The sequence below is a fragment of the Drosophila biarmipes genome, chromosome 3L (assembly GCF_025231255.1).
Source record: "Drosophila biarmipes strain raj3 chromosome 3L, RU_DBia_V1.1, whole genome shotgun sequence".
Classification (NCBI taxonomy): Eukaryota; Metazoa; Arthropoda; class Insecta; order Diptera; family Drosophilidae; genus Drosophila; species Drosophila biarmipes.
The window spans coordinates 18,988,481-19,013,893 of NC_066613.1; the positions used below are offsets into that span (position 1 = coordinate 18,988,481).

The 25,413-nt window shown below is 43.0% G+C and overlaps 9 protein-coding genes across 10 annotated transcripts; 4 read left to right on the forward strand and 5 right to left on the reverse strand.

The window, feature by feature from the left end:
- Positions 1 to 123: 123 nt before the first annotated feature.
- On the reverse strand, positions 124 to 871 carry LOC108035025 (neuropeptide-like 3). Its single transcript, XM_017110369.2, has 2 exons — positions 738 to 871; positions 124 to 630 (listed from the first exon to the last, which is right to left on the reverse strand). The coding sequence occupies exons 1-2, from the start codon at positions 747 to 749 to the stop codon at positions 364 to 366; spliced, it is 279 nt and encodes a 92-aa protein (XP_016965858.1). The 5' UTR covers positions 750 to 871; the 3' UTR covers positions 124 to 363.
- Positions 872 to 3,419: 2,548 nt separating this feature from the next.
- LOC108035020 (histidine-rich glycoprotein) lies at positions 3,420 to 8,636 on the reverse strand. Of its 2 annotated transcripts, XM_017110363.3 has the most exons (4): positions 8,413 to 8,636; positions 5,965 to 6,173; positions 4,034 to 4,567; positions 3,420 to 3,969 (listed from the first exon to the last, which is right to left on the reverse strand). In XM_017110363.3, exons 3-4 carry the CDS (start codon positions 4,043 to 4,045, stop codon positions 3,628 to 3,630), a joined length of 354 nt encoding a protein of 117 aa, XP_016965852.3. In that variant the 5' UTR covers positions 4,046 to 4,567; positions 5,965 to 6,173; positions 8,413 to 8,636; the 3' UTR covers positions 3,420 to 3,627. The 2 variants fall into 2 exon arrangements, with proteins under 2 accessions (XP_016965852.3, XP_050742101.1); XM_050886144.1 differs by lacking the exon at positions 5,965 to 6,173.
- A 1,468-nt stretch (positions 8,637 to 10,104) lies between these two features.
- On the forward strand, positions 10,105 to 10,595 carry LOC108035019 (neuropeptide-like 3). The gene is made up of 2 exons (XM_017110362.2): positions 10,105 to 10,185; positions 10,254 to 10,595. Exons 1-2 carry the CDS (start codon positions 10,174 to 10,176, stop codon positions 10,593 to 10,595), a joined length of 354 nt encoding a protein of 117 aa, XP_016965851.1. The 5' UTR covers positions 10,105 to 10,173.
- Positions 10,596 to 11,314: 719 nt separating this feature from the next.
- Positions 11,315 to 11,975, reverse strand: LOC108035032 (larval/pupal cuticle protein H1C). The gene is made up of 2 exons (XM_017110377.2): positions 11,886 to 11,975; positions 11,315 to 11,813 (listed from the first exon to the last, which is right to left on the reverse strand). Exons 1-2 carry the CDS (start codon positions 11,895 to 11,897, stop codon positions 11,430 to 11,432), a joined length of 396 nt encoding a protein of 131 aa, XP_016965866.1. The 5' UTR covers positions 11,898 to 11,975; the 3' UTR covers positions 11,315 to 11,429.
- An 874-nt stretch (positions 11,976 to 12,849) lies between these two features.
- Positions 12,850 to 13,482, forward strand: LOC127010846 (cuticle protein LPCP-23-like). The gene has a single exon (XM_050886143.1). It carries the CDS (start codon positions 12,911 to 12,913, stop codon positions 13,358 to 13,360), a length of 450 nt encoding a protein of 149 aa, XP_050742100.1. The 5' UTR covers positions 12,850 to 12,910; the 3' UTR covers positions 13,361 to 13,482.
- Positions 13,483 to 14,138: 656 nt separating this feature from the next.
- LOC127010847 (uncharacterized) lies at positions 14,139 to 15,197 on the reverse strand. Its single transcript, XM_050886145.1, has 3 exons — positions 15,119 to 15,197; positions 14,465 to 15,061; positions 14,139 to 14,416 (listed from the first exon to the last, which is right to left on the reverse strand). Exons 2-3 carry the CDS (start codon positions 14,483 to 14,485, stop codon positions 14,195 to 14,197), a joined length of 243 nt encoding a protein of 80 aa, XP_050742102.1. The 5' UTR covers positions 14,486 to 15,061; positions 15,119 to 15,197; the 3' UTR covers positions 14,139 to 14,194.
- Positions 15,198 to 15,687: 490 nt separating this feature from the next.
- Positions 15,688 to 16,418, forward strand: LOC108035016 (cuticle protein 16.5). Its single transcript, XM_017110360.3, has 2 exons — positions 15,688 to 15,802; positions 15,869 to 16,418. Exons 1-2 carry the CDS (start codon positions 15,791 to 15,793, stop codon positions 16,319 to 16,321), a joined length of 465 nt encoding a protein of 154 aa, XP_016965849.3. The 5' UTR covers positions 15,688 to 15,790; the 3' UTR covers positions 16,322 to 16,418.
- Positions 16,419 to 16,771: 353 nt separating this feature from the next.
- Positions 16,772 to 17,319, reverse strand: LOC108035022 (uncharacterized). The gene is made up of 2 exons (XM_017110366.3): positions 17,295 to 17,319; positions 16,772 to 17,228 (listed from the first exon to the last, which is right to left on the reverse strand). Exons 1-2 carry the CDS (start codon positions 17,304 to 17,306, stop codon positions 16,899 to 16,901), a joined length of 342 nt encoding a protein of 113 aa, XP_016965855.1. The 5' UTR covers positions 17,307 to 17,319; the 3' UTR covers positions 16,772 to 16,898.
- Positions 17,320 to 23,227: 5,908 nt separating this feature from the next.
- LOC108034417 (cuticle protein 64) lies at positions 23,228 to 24,075 on the forward strand. Its single transcript, XM_044094729.2, has 2 exons — positions 23,228 to 23,285; positions 23,348 to 24,075. The coding sequence occupies exons 1-2, from the start codon at positions 23,274 to 23,276 to the stop codon at positions 23,723 to 23,725; spliced, it is 390 nt and encodes a 129-aa protein (XP_043950664.1). The 5' UTR covers positions 23,228 to 23,273; the 3' UTR covers positions 23,726 to 24,075.
- Positions 24,076 to 25,413: the final 1,338 nt, after the last annotated feature.

Here is a 25,413-nt window from a genome sequence, read left to right on the forward strand (position 1 = left end):
TAGAAAATATTTTAAATACCTCCCATTCTTATAAAAGTCTTATACTTACCTCTCGATCGACCAATATATTTTGCATACTTTAAGGCTGCTTTGGAAATCAATGAAATAAAAAGTCTTAAATCATTTTCGCTCGCTATAACAAGTATGGTAGGTAATTTATTGCTTGGAATGTATTTTAGTGTCTAAACATTTTTTTGTGATTTTTTCTTCTCATTGCTGGATTTGCTTGCTTTATAAACAGGGCACACGGGATGCGTGATTGAAGTAATCCGCTGGAAAATGCTGTGTTGAACTGAAGCTGAATGGCTGGCTGGAGTGGGTGAGATATGTGGGTTGGCTGGATTGTCGGCAGATATAGCTGGATTAACCGATCACAACGGGTCCCAGGCCGTGGACGCTCTTGACCAGCAGGGGAGAAGGATGCACCTGGGTGATGGCGGCATGGGAAATGGCGCCGGGCACCACGCTCACCACCTGGGGAGCCAGCAGAGGGGATCCAACGATCTGGGGTCCCCAGATTCCAGGAGCCACCAGGCCAGGGGCAATCAGTCCAGGAGCGGGAGCAGGAGCTGGGACAGGGGCAGGAGCTGGGGCAGCAGCAGCCAGGCTAAGGAGAGCAACGAAGACGCACTGAAAAGGGGTAGGAAATACATTAATTAACATTATAAGAAATATATAAAAAGTAATATCCTATAAATTTAATTCTAGAAAATCCTTTCTTGGCTTATCTCACTCACCAGCTTGAACATTTTGTTTTGTCGATGGTTTGCAACGATTTGACATAGAACAGCACTCCAGACTGGCCTATTTATACAGATTAATCAGAACTGCAGTTCCAGCGCTCTCTAAATGGGTCGCCAACACGCCTCTGCACTCTGCACTCATTCGGCCCGGCAACAAACACATTTTCCACAGCGTTATAGCCAAGTTAAGCCACATAGAACCAAACTGAACCGAATGCAAACCCTTCCGGGGGCAGGTTCTCGTCTTACCCGGCCGCACAGTAAATATAAATGCTATTAAAAAATTATTATTATATTGCATTTGTACATACACGCAGAAAAAACTTTTAGATTTTAGAAAAAATGTATAATTAATAAATAAATTACATTTAAATTTAAAATAACATATGTTCTTGTAACTGATTGACTAATTACAATATTTATATTTCTAAAGCCCTATTATAAATTTTACTGTTGAAAAAAACTAAGAGTTTTAAATTAGAATTAATAACATGTATTCTGTGAGTTCGTTATCAATTAAATAATATTTTAATTTTTATTTTAGATCCTAAAATCAAAGTTCCCATTGCCAGGACTTTTCTTTCAGTGCACTCGTTCTCCCCCAGTTGACTGGCCACTTCACAGCGATCTGATTCGATTCTATTCGATTTCGCCGCCTTATGATTTATGCAACGCGAGACATGTTCTAAGTGGACTCCACCTTCCCCTCCTGCAATCTCACTCGGGGCTATGCGGCGTATACTTGACACTGTTGCATGCGTCGCACAATTAAGCAAGCAAATAAATAGAATCATGTCAGGGGGAAAATGTGTAATGTGAGCCCAAGAAAAGAATTAACTGAAGCGGCTTAGTTGGCGGGGCCGGGGAGGAGGGGCTTGCTCTTTGCACTTTTGGCTTGCATAAATTAAGTTCCCAACTTGGTGAAACGTTGATTAATGTGACTTGCCAATAGCGCCGCCGGGCAGTTGGTAGTTCGGTTGGTCAGCCAACTTGCCCCGGGGCTCGGCCAATCGACAGAGATTGTCCCCTAAGCGATTTTGTCTTGTGCAATACTGCGACACTGGCACATCAGACACATTTTATGATCGTCGCCGCAGCCAGCGAGTTATTACAATGCCGTCATACAGATCAGGAAATGGATTTGCATATCAGAGGAATCAGCTGGCAGGAAGGATTTTTCAATAGCAAATTGTGGCTCAAATAAACCAACTACTAAAAAATGGGAGAGTAAGTTTAAGGCCTCAAAAACTGAATTACATAGAATTTAACTCGGATATACTGTTAAAAAAATATTTAATATGTAAATACCTGCTTTTCATATTTATTTACACACATTTCGAATATATAGTATTTTCATAGGTAAAAAACTGACAGCACCTTTTTATCTATATCTTCACATCTTTGCCATTTGCTCGTTTGTTTACCTTTAACGAGCTACCGAATCACGTGCCTCTGAAATACTACAAAAACCGCAGTTACCTTGCCGAATCTATTTATTTATTGTTTTATTTCATTTGCCTCGTTTGCTGGTCAGCGAACCTCTCCGAAAAGTTGGCTTAAACCATAACCGATTTGCGGCTAATTTTGGCCGATGAAAAGGCAGGCCAAAACAAAAAGTGAAAAGTTTTCAGGGTTACTAGTTGATTGATATTGATTTTGATTTGATTTTAATGCACCAAACAAGGAAGTAGGTATTTATTTGTCTAGTAAACAGAGGCGTCACGAAAGGAAACCAAGTATATTAGGCCCCCTTTGCCATGCCTCTGCCTTTGCCCAACCCCACAACTTATATCTATTGCAAATTGGCCATTTCTAATTGATGTTTATGTCACATTAACTGTTTGAATATCCGATTTGCCTGGCTTTATGGCAATGTTTGCCGATTAAGCTAATTCTGAATGCGAATATATCACCGGGTTCAGTGCTCAGTGTGGGTAAGATACACGGGCAATTTGCATTGGCTTATGCAAAACGCCGAGTCAATTGCAAAAGCCAAACAGACTTGAACTTGAAATGTATCTGGATCCCTTCTGGTTTTATTTTCAGACCCTGTGGACTGCTGGAAAATTGCTTACAACAGTGACTATTTATCACCTCTATTGGCCAATGCATACCATAAGACACTCCCCCCGTCCCGCCTGCATAGATACTCATCATCTGCTTATGCACTGATTTGCATAACACTGAAAAGGCATTTGGTTGCCACATGTAGTTGCAACGTGTGTTGTCACCATGGGAAATGTGCCATCCCATCCCCAACCCCCCGTCGAATGTATCGAATGGTTTTTTCGGTTAATTGCAATGGCAGACTAATTATGCCACCTCGATATGGGGAAGCGATTTTCGTGCGGTTTCGCCACAAATAGATCCGATCTCATTTCATGCACTCCAGTGTTCATATCCAACAGAAAAGTGAAGCAGATTAATTTCAAATGTTTATTATTAATTGTGCAATCAAATCTGTAATATTCGGTTTAATTATTCAAAATAATTCCAATTTAATCAGGAAAATGTTGATTTATTGTTCTCCTTTTTTTAATTTGTTAATATTCTATGATAATTTTTTTTTTACCAATAAATATCCTTTTGAAAGCCTTTAGATCTTTCCTTTTTTAATATTCATCGATTTAACAGGATTGCCCAGACCTTACCCCAAAACCCAGACAAACACCGCTATTAGATATTGTATCTTTTATGTACAGTATTAAGGATAGATGGAATAGCATAGTCAGCAGCTTACAGCGAAACTTCTTTTGGACTTTACACATGGACAATCGACACTCGCAAACATACACAGCATACAAGGGTTGCAATCTTCCTGTCGTCGTTATCGGCAATTAGTTATCGTTATCGATCCTCAGTCATCAGCGTCGTCGATCGTTGTTTAATGGAGGTGATAATCGTGGAAATCGTGATGGTGGTGCAGATGGAAGGGATCGTACGGGTGGTAGGCCTTGATGATGGGCGCCGGATGGTAGGCCTTGATGATGGGCGGATGCACCACGGTCTTCACCACGGTGGGCAGCAGCACCGGCTTGATGATGTGGTGCGGCACACTGTGCACCACCGTGGAGCTCTGGTGGGAGACGGCGGGCAGATGGTAATGCAGTGGCTCCACATGGTGGTGGTGCGGATAGTAGGGGATCTCCGGATAGTGATGGTGGTGGCCGTGCAGGAAGCCAGGACGAGCTGCGGCCAAGGCGCAGAGGGAGAGTAGTGATAGTACCTATGGGTTTGTGGGGATATCCTTAGGCTGATTCTCTGTCAGGGTGAATCCTTCACATCCTTACCAGTTTCATCATGTTGTGGGGGTGGCTTGTCCTTATCCTTGGTGTTTAATCTCGGTGGCTCGCTGCTTGCAACTGATGCCACTCGATGCAGTGGAGGTGGCTTTTATTCACTTGCCACCTAGCCAATTGGCCAGCAGCAACAGCTGCGGATTCCGTTGCAGATGCAGATGCTCTCGTTGCCATATCCGCCGCCACTGAGAGGCTTCAATGTTGTGGAACTTTGAGTTTGCATCCGCAGTTGGCAGTCTGCAGTCTGCAGTCTATAGTCTGCAGCCTGAAGTTGCTGCCGTTGTAATTGCAGCTCGTTTCGTTTTCATTTCAATTGTTGTTTTTGCGTTGTCTGCCTTTTTCGCACAGCGTTTTGTCAAGCGCCGCATTGTTTACCCGCAGCCAGCGCTCCGTGTCTGAGATGCTCTATCCATCGACCCCTCACAGTCCCAAGCGCTGAACTCTACCTCGGTTGGGTTCAACGAGGTGGCAGACACTCCAGCTATTGGGGCTGTGGGGATGCCCTTAAATAAGTCAGAACCCGATCTGAAAAAACCAGGTCAAGTTATCAGTACCTATAATTTGTAGCCTTCAAAATGCAAAAGGCATATTTTCTAAGGGAAATCCAACCGATTTTAGCTGCCTGAAGCAAAAGAAATATTGTGATAGCTGAATTTAAACAAGAACGTATTGTAAAACATTCGATTTTAAGCGATCTTTAATTAAAGATACATTTTCATCAAAACATATTTATATGTTATAAATAATAGAAAATCGGTGTTTACCATATGTCGTAAGATAGTTTTTAGAGTAATATAAGTACTAATAAGGAATTTTATAAACTGACGATAATATAAATAACAAAGATACTTTAGAGTTATGATTTTATCTAGCAGCTAAAGCCCTTTCTTCACCCTTTCAGAGGTACTTCTCATGGGTTTATTTTTGGTTGACTTGGTTTAACCTCTTTGGCAACTGTTTCCCCTTGCTGATATGCCATAATTAATTGAAGAGCAGCTGCTTATGTGTTCATTCAGAAAGCTTCTTTTTTGTATCTCTTGGATACTATAATATCCCAGCGATTGTCGCCGTTCTGTTCTCGATGTTTGCCTGCTGCAATTGGCAATTGCACTGGTAATTGTAGTTGCAGTTGCTGCTGCTTCTGCTGCTGCAACTTCATTGCAATTTGCGCTTGCAATTTCCCCATACCGTTAGACCAATGGCAGTCGCAAATTGTCTCTGTGTTTGCTTTTGTATCTATGTGTGCATTGTACTCGTAAGTAGCATAATTTATGCCAGCGTTACATTTGCCCCGCTGCGACCTTGACTACCAGCAGTTTTTGGCCCGCGAATCGCTGTTGGCTTTACAGCATCGCATTTTTGTTTTTCGACCTCCTCTGTTTTGGTTTCTTGGTCAGCGGAAATTCACACTTGCCAATTTAATTGTTGCACATTTTTTTTTTTCGTCGTGGAAATTAGTTGACTACGTCTCCGTCTATGTAATCTCTATGTCTGGGAATGTGCTTAAAAAGAACTGTCATATTCTTATAGTTGCAATCGAAATAATTGACGTACTGTTTACGGGGGTGCTTTTAGAAAATAAGCCTTTTATTAACCTTTAAATATTAGTTACATGTTTTTCTAGACATCTATCTTTGGAATTCACAGTGAAACTTTTAGAGCCCAAACTATATCCATAACTACGCATTCTATACTGCAAAATAAAAGTGTTCATGCTTATAGAGAATGCGATTAGGAAATTATAATCAAAAACCCCATTAAAATAAGTTAGTATAGTATGTTTAATATTTAAGACAATACGAATTTATTAACAAATTTTTAAATTAATATAAAGATACTTAGAATGTAGAAACAAAGCTAAATAACCATTGAAGGAGGGCTACATATATGGGTACTTAAGACTTTATGGACCAAACACCTACCACTTAAGTCATAAAAATCAGCTATATCGAATTTGGAGCTCATCTTGAGTGCTATTATGTTGACTGCAGTTGCTGCGCTTCGCTTCTGTCTGCCATCGATTGTGATATTTAAGGCTTCCATTTGCGCCCTGTCACCTCATCTCCTCGAAAAGTTCACGAACGGCAGCGGATTCAGCTTCATGGACTCGGCTCCATCTCAAACTAGAACACTTGAGCAGAGAGCACGAGCTCATTAGAATGTCGTTTGGTATTTTGACAGCCAACACGGACGGCAAGTGCTGAAATGTCAGCCGGCGGGGGAAGTCTCGGCGGTCGGGGGTCTCGTAAATGAATCATGATTTGCATTTAGCGGGGTAAATATTTACACAACAATTCGCTGGGGTCCCTGGTCAGCACTCCCAAGAAAAGGCAGAAAAAGTGGGGTTCAAAGCGAATTCAATTGCTTGGCTTATCTGGACCAGGAAGCACTGCATCGGCGGCACAAACGGGTTGTGTTGCAAGCAGCACGAGCAGCACTCCACCCAAAAAAGTTCGATTCAGTTCAGTGGGTTAGTGGGAGCCGAGAGGCGCATTATCTTCAGCTCGGCATCTCGAGGTATTTTCAATGTTAGTGCAATTAAATTGCGAACCAAGTCAGGCATCCGCTGACGCAGCACTTCCAATTCTGTGCCGAGAATTCAATTGATGGACACATCTGACCTTAGCGAGTGGCCAGTGGCCAATTGGTCGCTTGGCCACCTGTTGGGAGCTAGTCGAGTATCCGCCAGAGTGGCAGCGTGCTGCAGGTCTACTATATACTATATACCTCGAACGTAATTACTCGGGGGGCCACATGAAAATGAGTTTTATACGCCGCTCTACTTGCCGCAGCTGCAGCACATTTCTCGCCGATTGCCATTTGCGTAATGCTAAGGCTCCTTCTGGCCAGATCAGCCGACTCTATGGAGGCTATATCCAAGTTTCTGACACCTGAGTGAACTGTGGCAACAGGACAGGTCGGATCACTTGTGTTTGTGGCCGGGAGTGTTTGGCAACGGTGCAACTTCAAATATCCCACAGATTGAGCCTGGCCAACAACGCCAGTCCGCGAAAATATTCAATTTCACGTAGCATAATGGTCAACTAATTTTGAGTCTGGCGAAGTGTTTGGGCTGCCAGCGGAATGCTTTTGTACTTAAAGTTTATGGACAACTTAATGGGTTTAGTTTTGAATTACTCTAGTAGGCGGTTGAAAGGCAGGCTGACTAGTCTTGTACAAAAGCCATGGGAGGCTTTTTATTCTCGAGCCATATATAAAACAAATGACGTTTTTATTACTTATGTAAATCAGAATAAGTATAGCCCACGAAGTTTTCTAGAGTTTTATTGTTCTGACATCATATTATGAGCCAGTGACATTTTTAAAAATCTACTTATGTTTTATCTAAAATTTTATCAATAAAATATCATGATTATGATGGAGATATATTTAATTTAATTTTATAATAATATTTAACTTGCTTCCAGTTTGTTGACTTTTTTCCAATTGACTTCCCTTAACAACTTCCTCATTTATGAATTCCCCACATAGCTTACATCATATCAAACGCTTTTCATATTCTCCTCTCAGATCTCTACCGACCTTCCAGCCAATTACCCGTATAAAAATCACAATAGCACAAATCCAAACCTAATATTGAAAGACTCGAAAACACTGAAAAATAGAGGTAATTACGGCAAGAACCAGGCACAAAAGTAATGACGTTTAAAAAAGACTGTCAACAAGTGTTTTCTTAACCCCGAGTAATTGATCTTTAAGCATGGCTTAATTGTTGTTCATTACGCTTAGACTGAGATCAGCTCGAATGTCTCTAATTAAAAGCGAAATTGAGTTTGGTGCTAAACGCCGGCAATAAGGGGCGATCGCAACAGAGTTTACCCGGGGAACCAGTTCCCCGCATGATAATTGCCTGGCAATTTCTTAATGTGGCTAGTGCTCTTGTATCCAGTGTTATGCAATGCACTGGCAGAAACAGAAAAAAAAAAATTGAAACAGCGGCAGAACTGTCACTTGCCTGCTGGCCATAAGGCGTACATTACCCCCAGAGCAGTACCACTCGAGATCCCATGAGAGATATCTACCACAGATGTTGGCGCTCAGCTTGTTTGGCAAAAACACAGCCCGGATATTGCCAAGGAATTCACCAGAAATAGACTCAAATCTATTAAAAGTCACTCAAGAATTTCGGCTAACAAGGAGGAAGGGGGATTTGTGTCGCCAGATTGAAACATTCATTAATCATGCTAAAAATTGCTGACAAATCACCATAACGGCGGCAAATACAACTCCAGTTGAACACTATGGAAAGTACAGTTGTGTTTGTTACTTATGACCAGTGTTGTGTAACAAACTATAAGGGGGATTTAAATAATTTATTGAATGGAACAATTAACTACTTAAGAACTTACCTTAGGAAATGTCTGATCCATAAACTTTTATAAATTTAAAAGCAAAATTATTTGGTAAATCTAAACCCCTTTTTACCCCACCACTGTTCACCAGCTTATGTGTGATCTGCGCGCCTGCGCAATCGCAATCGATGTTTGCTTATTACACAAAGCGGAACTCCAGACCAGTCCCGAGTGCGGTTCTATGTGGGATGTGGCTGGGGCTGTAGCTGCGACTGTGCTTGGGTCTGTGCCTTCTGGTGCTTTATCGCCTGGCCCGTCTAGCTGGCCATTGTTATGCCAGACAATTGCGAGCCGAGATTAGCATAACCTGAAAAATACGAACGGAAAAAAGGGGGCGGAGAAATGAAGGGAGTGCTGGTGCTGCCAGAGAAGTAAAAGGTACAATAAATCGAAATGGGAATAATACATTTTGAAATCCACTTCTTTGGCCAGGATACTTATGTATTTAGAGAACCATTCGTTGCGTTCGAAAATAAAGTGGACGTAAAATATCGGAGTATATTTTGATAATTTTAAGTATATTTATAAACGAATGGTAATTCTTGCCATTTAATATTATTTTTTTCTTAAAACATTTTTAAATTTTTTCAAAAAGCTATTATTTATTATTACAGAATTCTTTTTATCAATAGCTCTTTATTTAAACATTAAAAGTGTTCCTGTTCATATTCTTATTCAATTTAAATTTAGTGCGTTGGTTATTACTTACCTAAGTTCCTTCAGTGGTATTTATTTGCTCATCTCTGTGCACAGAAAGTGCAAAGAAGTAAACAAAAAGCCGCTGTGGAACTTGCTAAAAATATGAAGAAATTCATTTTCATTTCGCTCCGCGTTCGTGGGCCGACGTGATGGGCAACCAAATTGGCCAGCGAGTCTGCGCACATTCCTTTGCCAACGCAACTTGGCCCGGTGACGATTACCAATGGCCTTCTCCTCCGCCGCCTCCTCCCTCCGCAGACAACCTCCTCACGCAGATCCCCCTGGGCCCAGACCCCCCTCCCCCTCACATTAGAGCCAGTTATGTTTCGGCCATGACAGATACACGCAAGTGCGTTTGCATTGAACTTGGGCTACTTTGGGCGGGTTTTTCTCTCGTTTTCTTATTTTTTCGTGTCCGATGTGGCTGCTGTGCGTGTTGCAGCCTCGGGAAATTTTCACGGTCAAAATCGAGGAGGAAAATGACAAGTGTGAGCCACATTTTTAGCGACGCCTGTCTGGGCCTGAAGTGATGCAAGTGGCGGCTGCTGGCCAACTGCCCGAGTGGGCCAAAAGCCCAACGTCCGCGAGCTGAACTCAGTCAGACAGACATTACATTTTGACTGGTTTTGTTTCGTTTTTTTTTCCTCTGTTTTTTTTGCAACCTAATGGGGTACGATGTCTTTGGTGGGCAGTGGCCACTCGGTCAGTTGGCCATTTGGGGAGTTGTTGGCCAAAATGCTGGCCGAAGACAAAGCGAATCAGCTGCAGCACATGCAAACTTTGGCAGCTCTGCCACTCGTTGCCGTTGGCGTTATTTTTCAGCTTTTCCTAACGATGCTTGAAGGAGGAAAACCAACAAAAAACAACTACAAAATTATTATTATTGTATTTTCTGCATTTTAAGATTCGGTTGCACATGGGCCTCTGCTCGGATTTTGGCAGTATAAAAGCCACTGCAAATTTGGAGCTAGCAACACAATTTGGCGAGGCGTCAACACAGACCCACAGTTCAGTAGTTCAGTTAAAAGCTAGCGCACCAGGATCGCAAGGATTAGCAAAATGTACAAGTTGGTGAGTAAGGCTATGGGTTAAATATATTAAATTTCATGATAAATATTTCCTTTTAATTCCTTTTAAAGGTGGTGTTCTTCGCTCTGCTCGCCGTGGTGGCTGCCCGTCCGGGTTACCTGGAATCTGGTCCTTTGCTGCATAGCTATGCCGCCCCGGCCATCATCCACGAGCCCGCTCTGGCCAAGGTGGGCGCCATCATCAAGACCGTGCCCAGCGCCGTCTCCCACCAGAGCATCAGCCAGGTGCACAGCTCGGCCCACATCATCCAGCCGATTGTGGCCCCCGTCCTGAAGACCTATGCCGCCCCCATCATCAAGACCTATGCGGCTCCCGCCCTCCACACGACCCTCCTCTCATCCCCGTGGGCTGGACACGGTTGGTCTGGCCACGGCTGGGCCCCATCCTGGTAAATGGTGTTTGTAGCCGAAGGTCCTGGTTGGCTTTGCGTGGGCCAGCAACTGTGGCTTATCCTCACCCCGATCCCGTGCTTATGGTCTTCACCCTGCTGTTTTGTTTTTCTTCCACCACATTTCGACTGATGTAAATAAATCCAAGTTTCATGCTCAAAATAATCCTACGGTGTTCTATTAATGGGGAAATTCTTATAAATATTTTGCGAAAATAATAATAATAATATTTTTGTTTAGGCATTAGGCACGAACATATTAAAAAGGCTTTAAAGTCTTACGTTGGCTTGAAGCCCTGTTGAGGCTTATATTGCTCACAGGATTTTTGTTACACATGAAAAATATCTACAATCCGGTTCTTATAAATATCTCTTTGATATTATCTCCAGACTTTATTGTTCGTTCATTCAAACTATGTATCAATTGATCTATATTTATTACCCATTGTTATTGTTTCAATTCTAAATGTTATAATATATCTTTTTTTTTTTGGAAGCCGTTGTAAATGGAAAGTAAATAGTTAAATGGACTAGACCATTAATATTAAATTTGACCATTGAAATAATTACTTTCTTCAGTCTTTGTTAATCAATAGCAATATCAAAATGTATGAAAAAGATCTTTCTAAAAACGAGGTATGGAAATATAAAAAATAATGGAAAATAAATATTCCAAAATATATGGCTTGAAAAAAGAAGTACATCAGAAAAAAACAATTCAAATTTTTTTAACAATCACATTTTACTCGCAATTAAACTCGTTTATATACAATGGAATTCGCTATTTTCTAACCATCCAGATCGCTCGGATGAGCCCCCAAAGGTCCAGTTCTCCCGATTACCAGCTGGAGTTGTAGACGACGGGAGAGGCAGCGGCATAGGAGGTGTGCACCACTGGGGCAGCAGCGGCGTAGGTGGCGTGGACAACGGGAGCAGCAGCGTAGGAGGTGTGCACCACCGGAGCAGCAGCGGCATAGCTGACCACCGGAGTGGACTTCACCACGGGGGCCACGACGTCCTCCACCACATGCGAGTGGCTGTGCACCACCGACTGGCTCTGGTGGGACACCGAAGTGGGAATGCTGCTCACCACTGCACCCACCTTGGCCAGGACGGGCTCCTGGACAATGGTCGTGGCAGCTGGAGCGGCATAGACCAGTGGAGACTCATAAAGATGACCGGGACGAGCGACAGCTACGGCAAGGAGAGCAGACAACACCACCTAAGATGCAAAAATAGATCAAAGTTAGTTGTATGATGATATATCTAATATCCACCCTATCAATGAACTTACCAATTTGAACATGTTTAGGGATTTTTGTTTCTTGGTCTGTGTTGTGCTGCTGAAGCGAACAAAGTTTACTGATAATTTGACAAGCGAAATTGCTGCCTTATATACAATGTTCCAAAAAATATTGTTCATCGTCGCCGCGACGCAGCTGCAAAGCGAAAAAGAGTTGTTTAATTAAAACATTTACGAGCCGAGCAGAGGGCAGTCAAAACCAAATGAGTGGTATAAATCTGCCCTCGCTGGGACAATAAAACATGAGACTTGCAATTGGTCACTCCAAGACCCGAAATCCCAGAGCCACGGCTACAAAGCCCAAAAGCTCACGCACTGCAGGTTGACCCTGACTCACGCCCTCAAAGTGCAAGTAATGCAGTCGCCGAGGAACCACAGTCTCTAATGGCACTTTGGAGGGCCTAATGGCTGGGATTCGATTCCATTTTACACAGAAAAAATATGACTGATACCTATTTGATGGTAGGTTTGATGATTTTTAAAATTCAATAAAAGGTGTGATGCAAATTTGGAATTTAGGTAAAGCATGTGTACTTATTTTAGCTTAAAAGCTAGCTAAATAAAAATTTAACATTAAATATATTACAAAATATAACGGAATTTAATAATTTAATTTTTTATATTTTTATTTATTATATCTTTTATAAAACCGAACATTTTCTTTTACAGTATTTTTATTAAAAATGTTGCAATCCAGCCTATTTATTCTGGGAGGGAAAAGAGGTAAAATATTTGGTAGATGGATATTATAAACGCTATTTTCCTGTGTACCCGAACACGTAGCGCAATTGTCTTCTCTGAGCCGTCCACCGACGCAAATTGCTTATTGATCGTCGGCCAGAATCTGATTTGGGTTTAATTTCGACTCGAATTGTGACGGATCGCAAGGTCAAAGCCAGGTGGCTGCTGTATAAAAAGATAACTGCAGCCCGGCAGTCGGCAACAGTTCTCGCAAGAAACTCAAACCGATCACTAGCAATCCATTCAGTCAATACAGACCTAACCCATTTTCCAAAATGTTCAAGTTGGTGGTATTGTCTGCTCTGCTCGCCGTAGCCGCTGCCCGTCCCGGTCACCTGTTGGAGTCCTCCCCGCTGGTCTATGCCGCCCCAGCAGCGACGACCATCGTCCAGGAGCCCGTCCTGGCCAAGGTGGGAGCCGTGGTCAAGAGCGTGCCCACCGCGGTGAGCCACCAGAGCCAGTCGGTGGTGCACAGCCACGCGCATGTGGTGGAGGACGTCGTGGCCCCCGTGGTGAAGTCCACTCCGGTGGTCAGCTATGCCGCTGCGGCTCCGGTGGTGCACACCTCCTACGCCGCTGCCGCTCCCGTTGTCCACGCCACCTACGCTGCTCCTGCTCCAGTGGTCCACACCTCCTACGCCGCTGCTGCTCCCGTCCTGGCCACTTCCTACGCCCAAGTGGCCGCCTCCTCGCCGCTGACCTACACCGCCACTGGTGTGTGGTAAAGCTGCAACCAGCCGACTCCGATACCCACCCTCCCATTTCAACCGCCGTCAGGTGACCAGGATGAGTTTGCCGGACGGTTTTGTGATACGAATTTTAAATAAACAAAAGTTTTGCCTTGAAATCGTGCATTTGCCTCTTTAATGGGAATTGAAATAAAATTGATCTATACAACAGATACAAGGGCCACGCCTTAAAAAAGGGAAATTTGACTAATAAAGTAGTTACTTTCGTAATAAAAAAATATCTACAAGTTACTATTTTATAGAAATATAACTATTCTATTTTAGATTTCGTAGTTTTATTTGGGAGTAGTATATTTTATGGTAGATTTAGTATTGTTTATAGTAGTTCTACTACTTTTTTGTAGTTTCACTCTGTTTGGTAGTCCCTTATTTAATTTCATATCTAATTTTTTTTTACTTGTTAAATGTAGTATTTTAATATACGGCATAATTGAATTCGAATCTAGGCTTACAGTTGACATCCCTCCGTGTGCACATGGCCTTCACTTGTTTTCGTTTCAAAAGTGTCCTAGTTCGTTGCCCTCTGTCACGTACCTACTTCCTGCTGCACCTGTTTTCCCGTGGGTAAATATGGGACTTACACATGTCGGGAACACGCCTCGAATGTGGGTGAGAATTAGCTGGGTGACAGCAGAGGCATCCTGCTGGCTTGAATATTGCCAACCTTCCCGGCCAGTGAACTCGCCATTGCCTTAGCAATTTGTTTTTTATCAACATGTCATGGCAAATCCCTATTGTTAATGCTCCAAAGAGATTGTTATGGAAGTAAAGTAATGTTACAATTTATTTAAATGCCTTTATAAACATTTCTTAAAATATACTCGTCCCTTCCTTGCTGCGAAAGTTTGATATCACAGGCAATTCGATATTGGCCTTGGCAGCCAAATTCGCAATGGGACCGAAAACTATGGACAAAGCTCCTCCCAATCCTTGATCCACCTGGGTTAAGTTCACATCCCTTCTGACTATCTCGTGGGGATGTGCAACATATCCGCTGGTGCAGTGGTAGGTTAGGAAAAGGAAAAACAAAAGCTGCACGGGAATTAGTTAGTTCCCCGAAGATCTTTCATCTATTCTTACCGCTTTCATCAGGAATTCCATTTTCAGTGCTTGCCAAGGCGTTCCAAATGCAATTACTGACGACTTAAGGAAGCTAAACGCTTTTATAGAAAACTTTTCTATATTCTAGGTAAGAGTGTTGTCGATGCACAGGTGCAGTCATGATTTTTTAAGGCGAAAAATAAACAGACATGGGTGGGTAGAAGAAAACTATACCTTGTGTGTTACGGTACCAGGTAAAGTCACTTATAAAATAAACAGAAAAATCTAATTCTTAGTCGAGTGAAATACAAATAATGGAGCATTTGTTTGAGTTTGGTTTGATGGTGGAACTAAATTAGGAAGGGAGGTAGTAAGATTTCCAATATTGTCCTGCTTTGGTAAGGGTTCTTCATTTCCAGTGAAATTCCTTAGGGTTTGCTTTGTCGAGGAAATAAAAATAGGAACAGTGGTTGTAAGATTTCCCACTTTGTCCTCATTTGTTGAAGAGTCAAAGTTTCCACTCAAGAAGACCCAATTGGAGAAAGACATCGCCGTGAAGTTTGAGTTTCTCTTAACAATTCCCAGTGTCTCCTGATTGTATCCAAAAGCATGTTGACCGCACAGGCATAAAAGTATCTATAGTAAAAGTGAAATTTTAGAACATTTTCCACAGATTTTTAGATATAATCTGACCACTTTGAAGAAGACATCCATTTCCAGAGAGTGTTGATAGAAGTTCTACTATATGCATCCCAAGTATCTGCACTTATATAGCGACTATCTATTTTGTTAGCAAAGTCTGTTCTTATGGAACGCTGTTTACCTAGCGAAATGCATTGTTTGTTTGCGAAATCAAAATAAAAGCTTCTGGGGAGCGAAAGTACTTTTCTGTCATCGGATGGATGGCCTTGACTCGAGTCGGAAGCGTTCTTCGATCGGCTCGCAATTAGAAGTAATTTCGGAACCCGGGTTCTCCCTTCCCAACCAGAAATCGAACCTCAGGTGAGTACGTGCGACTAATGATCTCTGCGCTGCGAAATGAAACCAAGAGTGGGTATGGCAAACAAGTGCGAGGCCGAAAATAAGTGAAGTAATGGGTAGGAGAGCCGCACAGAAATTGGCCACGAATAATAATCTGGTTTATGGCCAAGACCCGGGACAGGCGGCCAGAATCCATTCAGGCACGTTCGACTTATGGCTCATTGTATCCGCCTCAATGGACGATGTGCGTGCGTGTGTGTGGGAGCCACGAAAGTGAAGTTCAAGTATAAAAGACGTTGACAGTCCCTCAGCTCAACACATTCGAAGTCTGTCTCCCTTTGCAGCGACACCAGTCGAAGATATCCCAACCAACCACCCATCAAAATGTTCAAATTGGTAAGGATTTGGGCTTGGATTCGATTGACGGGATTGGATTACTAACTCTCATTCTGATCTCTGCAGTTCGTTCTTGCTGCTCTCCTGGCCGTGGCTGCCGCCAAGCCCGGTCACCTGGCTGCTGCCCCTCTGGTCTACAGTGCCCCTGCCACCACTGTCGTCCAGGAGCCCGTTCTGGCCAAGGTCGGAGCCGTGGTGAAGAGTGTGCCCACCGCCGTGTCCCACCAGAGTCTGACCCAGGTGCACAGCACCCCGGTGGTGGAGGATGTGGTCGCCCCCGTGGTCAGGACCACCGCTGTTCACTCCGCTCCCGTGGTGGCTGCCGCTCCCATTGTCAAGACTGTGGCTCCCGTCGCCTACTCCGCTCCAGTGGCCTACTCCGCCCCGGTGGCCTACTCCTCGTACTCCGCTCCTCTGAGCTACTCGGCGCCCGTGGCCTACTCCGCGCCCCTCTCCTATGCCGCCCCCGCTCCCCTGCTGCACCACGCCCCCCTGACCTACGCCGCCAGCGCCTGGTAAGGCGGTGAAGTACGAAAGATCTTGAACTGTGCCTTGTTTACTAAACTGCAAAAGCCCAAAAAATTAAAAAAATTAATAAAATGTGAATACCAAACAATTGAAGTGTTTTGTAAAAAGCAAGGGGTTAATTATTGAGAGGCTCTTAAAAAAAGTTTATTGAAAGAAAATAAGTTTAAAATGTGAGTAATAATATCTTTGAAAATTAAGTAAGCAAAGTTTTTAAACTACTTGTATCTATGGATACAAGGAAAATACTTATAAAGAACCAACAATTTTTCTTTGTATGATCTTATAGACATATTTTATATGAAACCAAGCGATTTATTTTACATTTTTATGATGAATTTAAATTTTTAAATCGGAATTGGGTTGAATTTACTCATAGTCAAGCCCTATTAGCTTTGTGAAAATACCCTACATTTAGATTTTAGGTAATAATGAAACTGTGGTTTAGTTGGTATTTTGAACTTGTATTTTTCACATAGTCGGAGAAAAGTTGAATGTTTCATAGGTACAAATTTGTAGCATATATGCAGAATGAGATTTCAGTGGGTGTATATTCCTATTGAGGGCTCCTCTACTTCAGGTAGATGCTGGGGTAACTGGCTCCTCCCCAGACTCCCGGCTCATACCATCCAGCACTGCTGCTGGCGTAGCCCAGGGGAGCGTAGGAGATGGAGGTGGCCGGGGCATAGGCCGCCTTCAGGAGCGGAGTATGGTCCACAATTGGGCGCCAGTAGGGGCGCTTCTCGTGCACCACCGTGGAGCTCTGGTGGGAGACGGCTGCTGGCAGGGCATAGCTTTCGTAGCCCACCACACTGGGGGCATACTCCACGTGCTCATAGCTGGGCAGATAACTAGGACGAGCTTGGCTGAGGGCAGCCAACACTCCGCACAAAAGGAAAACCTGGGGAAAATAAATATTGCTATAGTTACTGCTTGTTGATATAAAAGACAAGCCAAGGCAACTCACAACTTTGAACATCTTCGCTGGGTGAACTCTGCAACAATGTTTGGCAGTTGAAGAAGTCACTCGCGTTTTATACAACCCCGACCAAGGGAATTGGCTTCTTTACGTTAGAATTGGCACAAACAATCGAGCCATCATCTCAAAATGTGTGTGCTTTTTTCTTGTTGATTTTCTGTAGCTGACTGTGTGTTTTCTGCGTTTTTCCTCAAGCATATTCCCAGGCCCAGATGGCTCATTAGTGACCCATTTGGGCGTAACTGAGCGAGCGGCTTGGTCTGCGAGGCGAGGCTGAAACCGAAAGCCAAATGGCCAAATAAACCAGCCAGTCCAGCCAGCCCAGCCACCCACAGGTGATACCTGTTCCAGCAGCCACAACCACACCCAATCCCAAATCCTGTCCATTTCTTCTATTTGACTGGCATTCCAGACATTAGCATAAACCAAAGAGTTTCTTTTTTCGCCGCCTATTTTCGGTTGCCACCAACGCAAATCGTACACCAAACACCATGTGTCGTCTGTGGCCCATTTTGCTAACTTTGATTTTAATTAAGCCAACAGGCAAGCATACACGCCACACAGATTCCCAGCCCATTTGCGGCGACCTTGGCTCTAATTTAATTAGGAAGAAAAACCGAAGCAGAAAAAAATAATCATAAAAAAGAGACCCACAATGAGCTTGTTCAGAAGCGAGAGATTTAACAAGGGGCTGACAGGCCCCGAAACGATTTAATCATTGGCCAAGTTGCTCTTATTGTTGGCATAGCCACTGCAGAATGCCATTGTTATTGGATTCGGTACACTTTGGCTTCTATGGCCCCAAGCCTGGGGTTTTGTTTCAGCCAGCTGAAAAGTGTAAATCACTGCGCTGTTTAGCAGTAGTTGGCATAAGTCTTTGACTTGCACTTACCGCCGGGTGTAATATTTCTAGTTGCAGGAAAAGCAATAAAAAGCGAAACAAATAAATAAGTAACAAAGCTACAAATTTATTTTTTGTTTTTGTACCAATTCCATAATATTTTTTAAAATCTTTTGTATACTTTTGAGCTGCCAACTTAAAACTAAGCTTGGCTTTCAAGCTTTTCTTAGCTTCAGCGAGCTTTGTCTTGCCACTTAACCCATGATGGCCTTTGGGTCAAATATGAACCACTAAAGTGAGTTGTTTAGCCATGTGGAATTTCCTACAATCAATTAGAGCTGACCAAAGTACCAGCAAATATTTCAATCAATTTATTTAATGACTTTAATCTAAGCCAAGTTGGTAAGGTATTGTGTCTTAATTCCTCTAGGAAATGAATGTTTCCACGAAGAACTTCAGCTTAATCCACCTCTTCAAGACAATTCCAAAAACAATCTCGCAGTAATTGGGATATTGACAAATGGACAAGAGTTTTAAATAGTCTGGCTAATAGGAGTTGACTGTGCCCACTGGGACTGGCTCGAACTCAACTCGAGTCTGCATTTGTAGCTGTATCTTTGAGGTTGTCAGCATGGAACATGCAACTTAATTAGCTGTGCTAAGCCAAATTCGAGTCTCCGGTTTTTGTTGTAATTATGGGTGCAAAGTAGCCACACTCTGAGCCGGCCTTATCGGAAACCTTATCGGTGTGACTCCGTTCGGGCTGAGAAACAGCATTGAAAATCGCTCATACGCCATGTAATTAGATCTGTAATAGCCACATCCGCCTGCAGGCCTAAACGTTTGGGAAATGCCTAGTTTGGCCGGTTCTTGCGCCGCCTTGGCGATTTGATGTCGGCGCATTTTTGTGGGGCGTGTGATCTGCATTGTCTTATTAAATTTAATGACTGAATTATACAAAACCCGACGCACAAGCAACTTTTTGCCGGTTGCAACTCGGCAACAACTTCCTCGATTACACACAGAATTCGAAGTTGAAGTTGCCAGTCGCTGTCGTTGTTCTCAAATCGAATTCGTTTTGGTTTTGTTTTCTTGTAGCTATTTCTGTTTTTTTCTATGTAATTTACGTACATGAATTTTATGTTTAGTTGCGGCTATCATTAAGTCTAATTGACTTTTTATCGCTTATGGTGTTCTCAAGTTATTTTTGCTTTTGTTTTGTGAGAAACCCAAAGCAGAGCGAACTTGATCAGCAGATTAGTAGTTCATAGAGCGCGACCTAGGGATGGTGAATTATGATCGCATTCGGATTGGAATTACCAACAAATTAAAAGAAAACCAAGCTAGAACCAACAAACAAATTTTTGGCGCCCGCGTAAGGACTTTTGGTCCCTGTTTGGGCGCCAATTTTATCTTATATGAAAACTTTATCATTCATTTACCATCTCTAACTTAGATATAGATACTAGCCTCACAGGTGTGCAATCATGCTTGGATCTCGCCCAGTAATTTGATTTCAGCACAAGTTCAGGGTGAGTAACCACACAAGTCACCGAATTGCTCTAGAACAATCGCAGATACGACAGCAAAAAAAGGTAGCAAAAAGTGAAAGTCAAATTGGATGCAGTAGAACCCACTGAACACCTAAAACAATAGCTACAAACTCAAGTGAAGAAAAGGCGAGTGCGCACCCACACGAGATCTAAATTCAATTAAAAAGCACTAATCGAGCAACGAATTATATGGGACAGCCCCTCGCATAAATCTCAGCCACTGGGAGTCAACCGATTTGCATACAATTTGGCGACACACAACTTTAATTTACGAGCGCCAGAAGGGGCGTGAGTTGTCCAACATGTTTATTTTGGATTTTTGGCTGTCATTTGTTATGGCTGCAGCTCAAGTTGTAGGCACTGAGCTGCGATTTAACTACTTAATTATGAAGCAGATTGCAGATTTCGGGCTATTTGCATTGGCAGCAGGGAGCGAATACTCAGCGAAGCTGTCAAATGATCTGTGACCAAAATAGTTTAGACCAATTTGCTACAAAAACAAGTGCCTTACGTGCCATGAGCCCCATTGCGCAATGTCCCCCGAACAAAAAGAACTTCAAAGCGAAATGAAACCAACTTTGCAAATGATAATTGTTGGCCCAACCTTCGGGGCTGAGCTGAAGGTAAAGCCAGCTCTGGCATAATGCAGTAGTCGCAAGGAAGGGAGGAGATCGGATGGGGTTAATCCACCTTAGCTCACTTTAATTCCATTAATGAAAACTCAACTCTCTGCTGGCTAGTGTGTTTCTAGAGCTTTTCACAGCGGTCCCCGGCTGACATTTGCTTTATGGCAGGTGGAAAAACGGAGCGTTGATTGGTACTCTAGCATGATAATCGCGGAATGAGATTTCTGAATCATTAAAAAGTTCAGAAATATCATGGTATGCAGAAAATGATTTTGTGGGAAAAAATATTTAGAAAACTACATTATTTAGATTTTTTTTTGGTTATATATTTCTAGAATTTTAAGAGGATCTTTATAATTTTAGAACAAAATGTTTTTTGTTACTAATAGAAAGACAAACTATAAATATTTCCAAGTTACTATCAAGACTAATTGTAAGAATTATAAGATTATGTTACTTTTAAAGGTTAAATCTCATTCCTGAGCCCATTTTCCAGGGTAATTAGCTAATCAAACTAATTAGATATTTTTGCAGCCATTGTTACAGTTTCGCACTAGGCAGATGTTGCTATTTCTCTGGGTATTAATCATTATAAAACGAGTAATTGTCGGGCTTTTCGCTGTACACATTGTAATGTGCACGACATTGTGACAAAGACTGGGGTAAGCACGACCTTGACCGAGTGGCGACCAACATGTGGTATACTTAATACTTAATTGGCCACACTCGAGTCACACTGCCAGCCATGCAAATTGCCATCCACCCAACCGACAATTATGTAAAACTATAACAAATTAAATAATAGCTCTTTGCGGTCATGTGCTGGCCTAATCAAATGTCTGCTCTATTTTGCGAATTCCAGACCCCCTGGATTTGTGAAATTTCCCTAGCCAGAATGCGCCACACAATTTTCAGGCAAAACTCTAGTACTTGGTTTAGAGAAATCACATACATAAATCACGAAAGAAAAAAATATTGAGTTGAGCCACAGTTGAGCGGAGTTGCAAAAAATTGACGGCTTTTAATTTCGACTTTTGAATGATTTGTTGGCAATCAAAGTATTTTGGGCGTCGCTTGGGAAATGCGAATCCGATCGAGAGTTTCGACTGTATGGATTGGTTGGATGTTGCCCAATGGTTATGGCGGGCACACAGAATGCAATTGGGAGGCCATTAAAATGCAATTACAGGCTGGTCAGCTGCAATTGCAGCCCAAGCCCAACCGCTTTGAAGAGTGGGTGGCAGTTTCGGTTTTTGTGGTGCTGTGCGAATCGATGGATAGGCACGCAATTTGGCATCCTGTTTGGTGTCAATCAAGCCGCCTTCGATTTAGATTTATGCGACAATTTGGTCAGCATTTGCATAACGCCACGGGCCGAAATCACGAGGTGTTGGCTTGGTGAAGGGTTTGTTTTGGCTTAGTTTGAGATTTTAGATTTTAAAGTTGACTTGCTCTAGGCCCCGTTGATATGCAGATTGGCCAGGGTCAAAGCCGAAGAATTGTCGCCATCGTAATTGTTTATTGATTTATGGGTCATAAACTTTAAGCCGCGCTTTGTTGGCCCTCTGAGAACTCCGACTTTTGATACCAAACACCTATACAAGGTTTTCCAAGCATTTTGCAATCTTTTCACGCCTCGTGTTTTGGCTGATCTGGTCATTTGATTTTAAAAGTTTCCAACACAGGAATTAAGCATGGCCATTAGGAAATCTGGCAGGCCATTCGAAATGCGGCGAATATGATTTACCTGTGTTTCCAATTGACTCCGCTCCTTCCACCCAAGTTACGCATGCGCCGTGTGTGCGCGATAACAAATCAGTTAAAAATTAATGCATGCAAAATATGGGTGAACCAGCTGCTGACCACCACTGACCAACTGCAACAATCTCGATCTCTTTACGCCGTGTGTTTGTCAGTTATTAAGGCGAGTAATTTTTCATGGACCACTCGAGTGCGGTTTAGTGCGTGGAGAGGCAGCTCCGATTGATCATTTGCATGTGAGCAACAGCATTTTCCACACCTACGGATCCCAGTATCTGTAATGAGCTGTCAGTCAGTCAGTCAGCTGATTGATAATCAAGTGCGTGTCCGCTTTTAGAAAGGATTTGCGGCTCGGCAATGGGTGACAGATATGCTTAATGGGCTTAGGGGATTTTATGAACGAAAAGTTGTGCACGGCTTGTAGTAAAGTGATTGAGGAGGGGAATAACATAGGATTGGTGTAAGGAGCATGCTTAAATTAATAACGAAAGAAGGATACGTGATTTAATAGCCGTTTTACAGCTCGAGTTCAAAAGAAGTTAAGCCCTTATGACACTTACTTGATCTCCTACTTACCATTTATTTAAAAAATTCTTAACCACCTCAACATCATTTTAAATACAAATTAAATGAAATTGTCAAGCTGTATATGCTCTTCTCTTCAGGCTCCTTTCACTTTCTTTTTCATAAATCTAGTCAGTTAGTCTCAAACCAAGCCAGTGTCATAAGGCCTTAAGAGGTGGAACTAGAATTTTTCCAGCTGGAAACAATTGTTTATTTCCACGCTGAAAAGATTGGAAATATAAAACTTTCCGTTATAGCAAGAGCCGCCCCATGGAAGCCAACAATTGCTGGCAAAAAAAAAAAGATACAAATTGAATTAAATGCCCACAGAGGCACTGCATGGGATTCGTTGGTGGACTCAGGCTGGCCAAGTTGGTGGGTCCGATCCAAAGTCGCCGCGTGACTGATCTCTTCGCGAGATTTGCTGGTCGGCAATGCACAAAGCTTCGGCTCTCGGCCGCTGAAAGGGGCGTGCTGGCTCTCCCGCTCTTTGGGCCCAGATTTGTCAGAATATTTCTCATGTTGCGGGTATAAATAACCAGGCAACTTGAGACGTCTAAGCATAACACACTCAGCTCTTCACTCAAGAAGTCAAAGCAGCCCAGTCGAAAGCCAACCCAAAATGTTCAAGCTGGTAAGGATACCAAGGATACGCGTTGTAATGGAGACACTACATCTAGAGGGTTTCTTTCGCAGATCGCCCTCATCTCTGCCCTGTGCGCCGTGGCCAATGCCGGAGTAATCTCGCCCTACAGCCATGGCCTGGGACTGGGATATGGAGCCGCCCTGGCCCCTGCCTATGCTGCCCCGGCGGTGATCTCGCACGCCCCGATCATCAAGAGCTACGCCGCCCCCATTGTGGCCCATCCGGTGGCCACTTCGTATGCCAACACCTACAAGGTGGCCACCAAGGCCTACCCGGTGGTCCATGCCGCTCCCCTGGTCCACGCTGCCCCCCTGGTCCATGCCGTTCCCGCTCTGCACTCCACCTCCACCTACCATGGATCCTACGGCGGCTACGGCAGCTACGGTCTGGGATACTCCGGCTACGGACATGGAGCCTACCTGCACTAAGGATCTGATGTGGTATACCACACAATCCCAAGTTGACGACCCCCCGAAGTGAGATATTCCAGCGGATAATTCGCATTTTGCTGCCGTCAAAGTGTTGAATTTGCATTTCGTAGTCAGAGGCAGATCAATCCCCAAATTGTGTACAAAAACCCTCCAGGACCCCAGAGAAGAACATCCACTTAGAGACAGAGACACTTAGAGAACTAAGGATTACTAAAAGGGAGGCGGCGAGAGCGAGAGATTGAAGGAAGGATCAAGTTTCGTTGATTTTGTTATAAAGGTGCAACTCAATTTACTGTGGCTTCAGCACTTTCTGTAAATAAACGATTAATGACTCTTAAAACGAATAATATTGATTTTTAATTGGGTGTTTTAAATATAAAATTTAAACTTTATGTTGACTAAATTTTCATTCAATATCTGGAAATATCTTTTCAGAATCTCTTAGATTTTTTATGAGCTTACTTAAGGCTTTATGCTATCTTTATAGTTCACTAGTAAAAATAATGGGTAAATGATTTTTGGGATTAATAAGCTTAGTATTTAAATCAATTGGTTTCACAAAACAATGGTTATTTAAGGAAAACTATTTGAACTACTGTTTTCGATGTTGGGATACTGAATAATAAACACATAAACAAACAATCATGTGTGAACTGCACAATTCTATGAGTATTTATAGGGATTCCAGATTCAAATGCCAGTCGCGGCATCACGAAAATTTCACACCCAACTGATTGTTGAATTTTCCAACACCCAACTACCAGTTCACCCCAACTATCCCCGTCGATTTCGAATCCCATTCAGCATTCAATTGCACTTCAAATTGATTTACTTGGGCAACTCGAATCCCGTCGGGTGTTTTGAAATTTCGAGGAAAAAACAAAATACCGAAAAAATTGTTTTATTGCAACGCCTGGCCCAGCCCACACGCCCCTCCCCACCCCTGGCAATTATCATTGGCGGAGAAACGAAAGACTCAAGCGACGAACGCGTGCGCCTGTCAACAGGTTGACCAGTGAAAAGTGCGTTGAGATATATTTTTATTAATGCCTGGCCAACTGTCGCCGCTAAATGCTTTTTGCCCAGTTTCGCAAGTGAAAAATGGGAGCACACCAAGAGCTGCTGAAAAGTGAATTGAGTCACTTAATTACCTTTACAGCGGGCCAGCTGATCCTGGCCATAATTCATAGAAAATTGAAAAGTCGTGTATTAGTATTTGCCCGCTGGCTGTGAATTGGAAATCAATTTGCGATTTCATTTAATAAATGTGATTTCGCAAAAGGGAAAATCTTGTGCCGCAAGGGTGGGGTAACTAAATATAATTCATAGCGCCCCACAACAATGAGCCATTGTTGGCGGCTCTTCGACCTTGACAGCCATAAGTTTAATTTGTCTCCGTTCAGTTCGGCATAAATTATGCGGCCCCTGTTCAGCAGGCATGTCGGAGCTATGGGCTCTTGGAGACAGCACTACCGTTAGCTAGTCAAGCGATAATTTGGCAACAACCTTGGCGGATTCGCAGACAAAGGTGGGCACATACTTCTGCTTCCTACATCTTGGCATGAGCCGTTGAATATTCACTCGAGCTGCTCGGTTGACACTAAGTGGATGCATTTTGCGGCAGGTGCTCTCATGGCACCGTTGCAGCTCTCAGCTGATTCCCACAACCTCGCGCATGCAACACA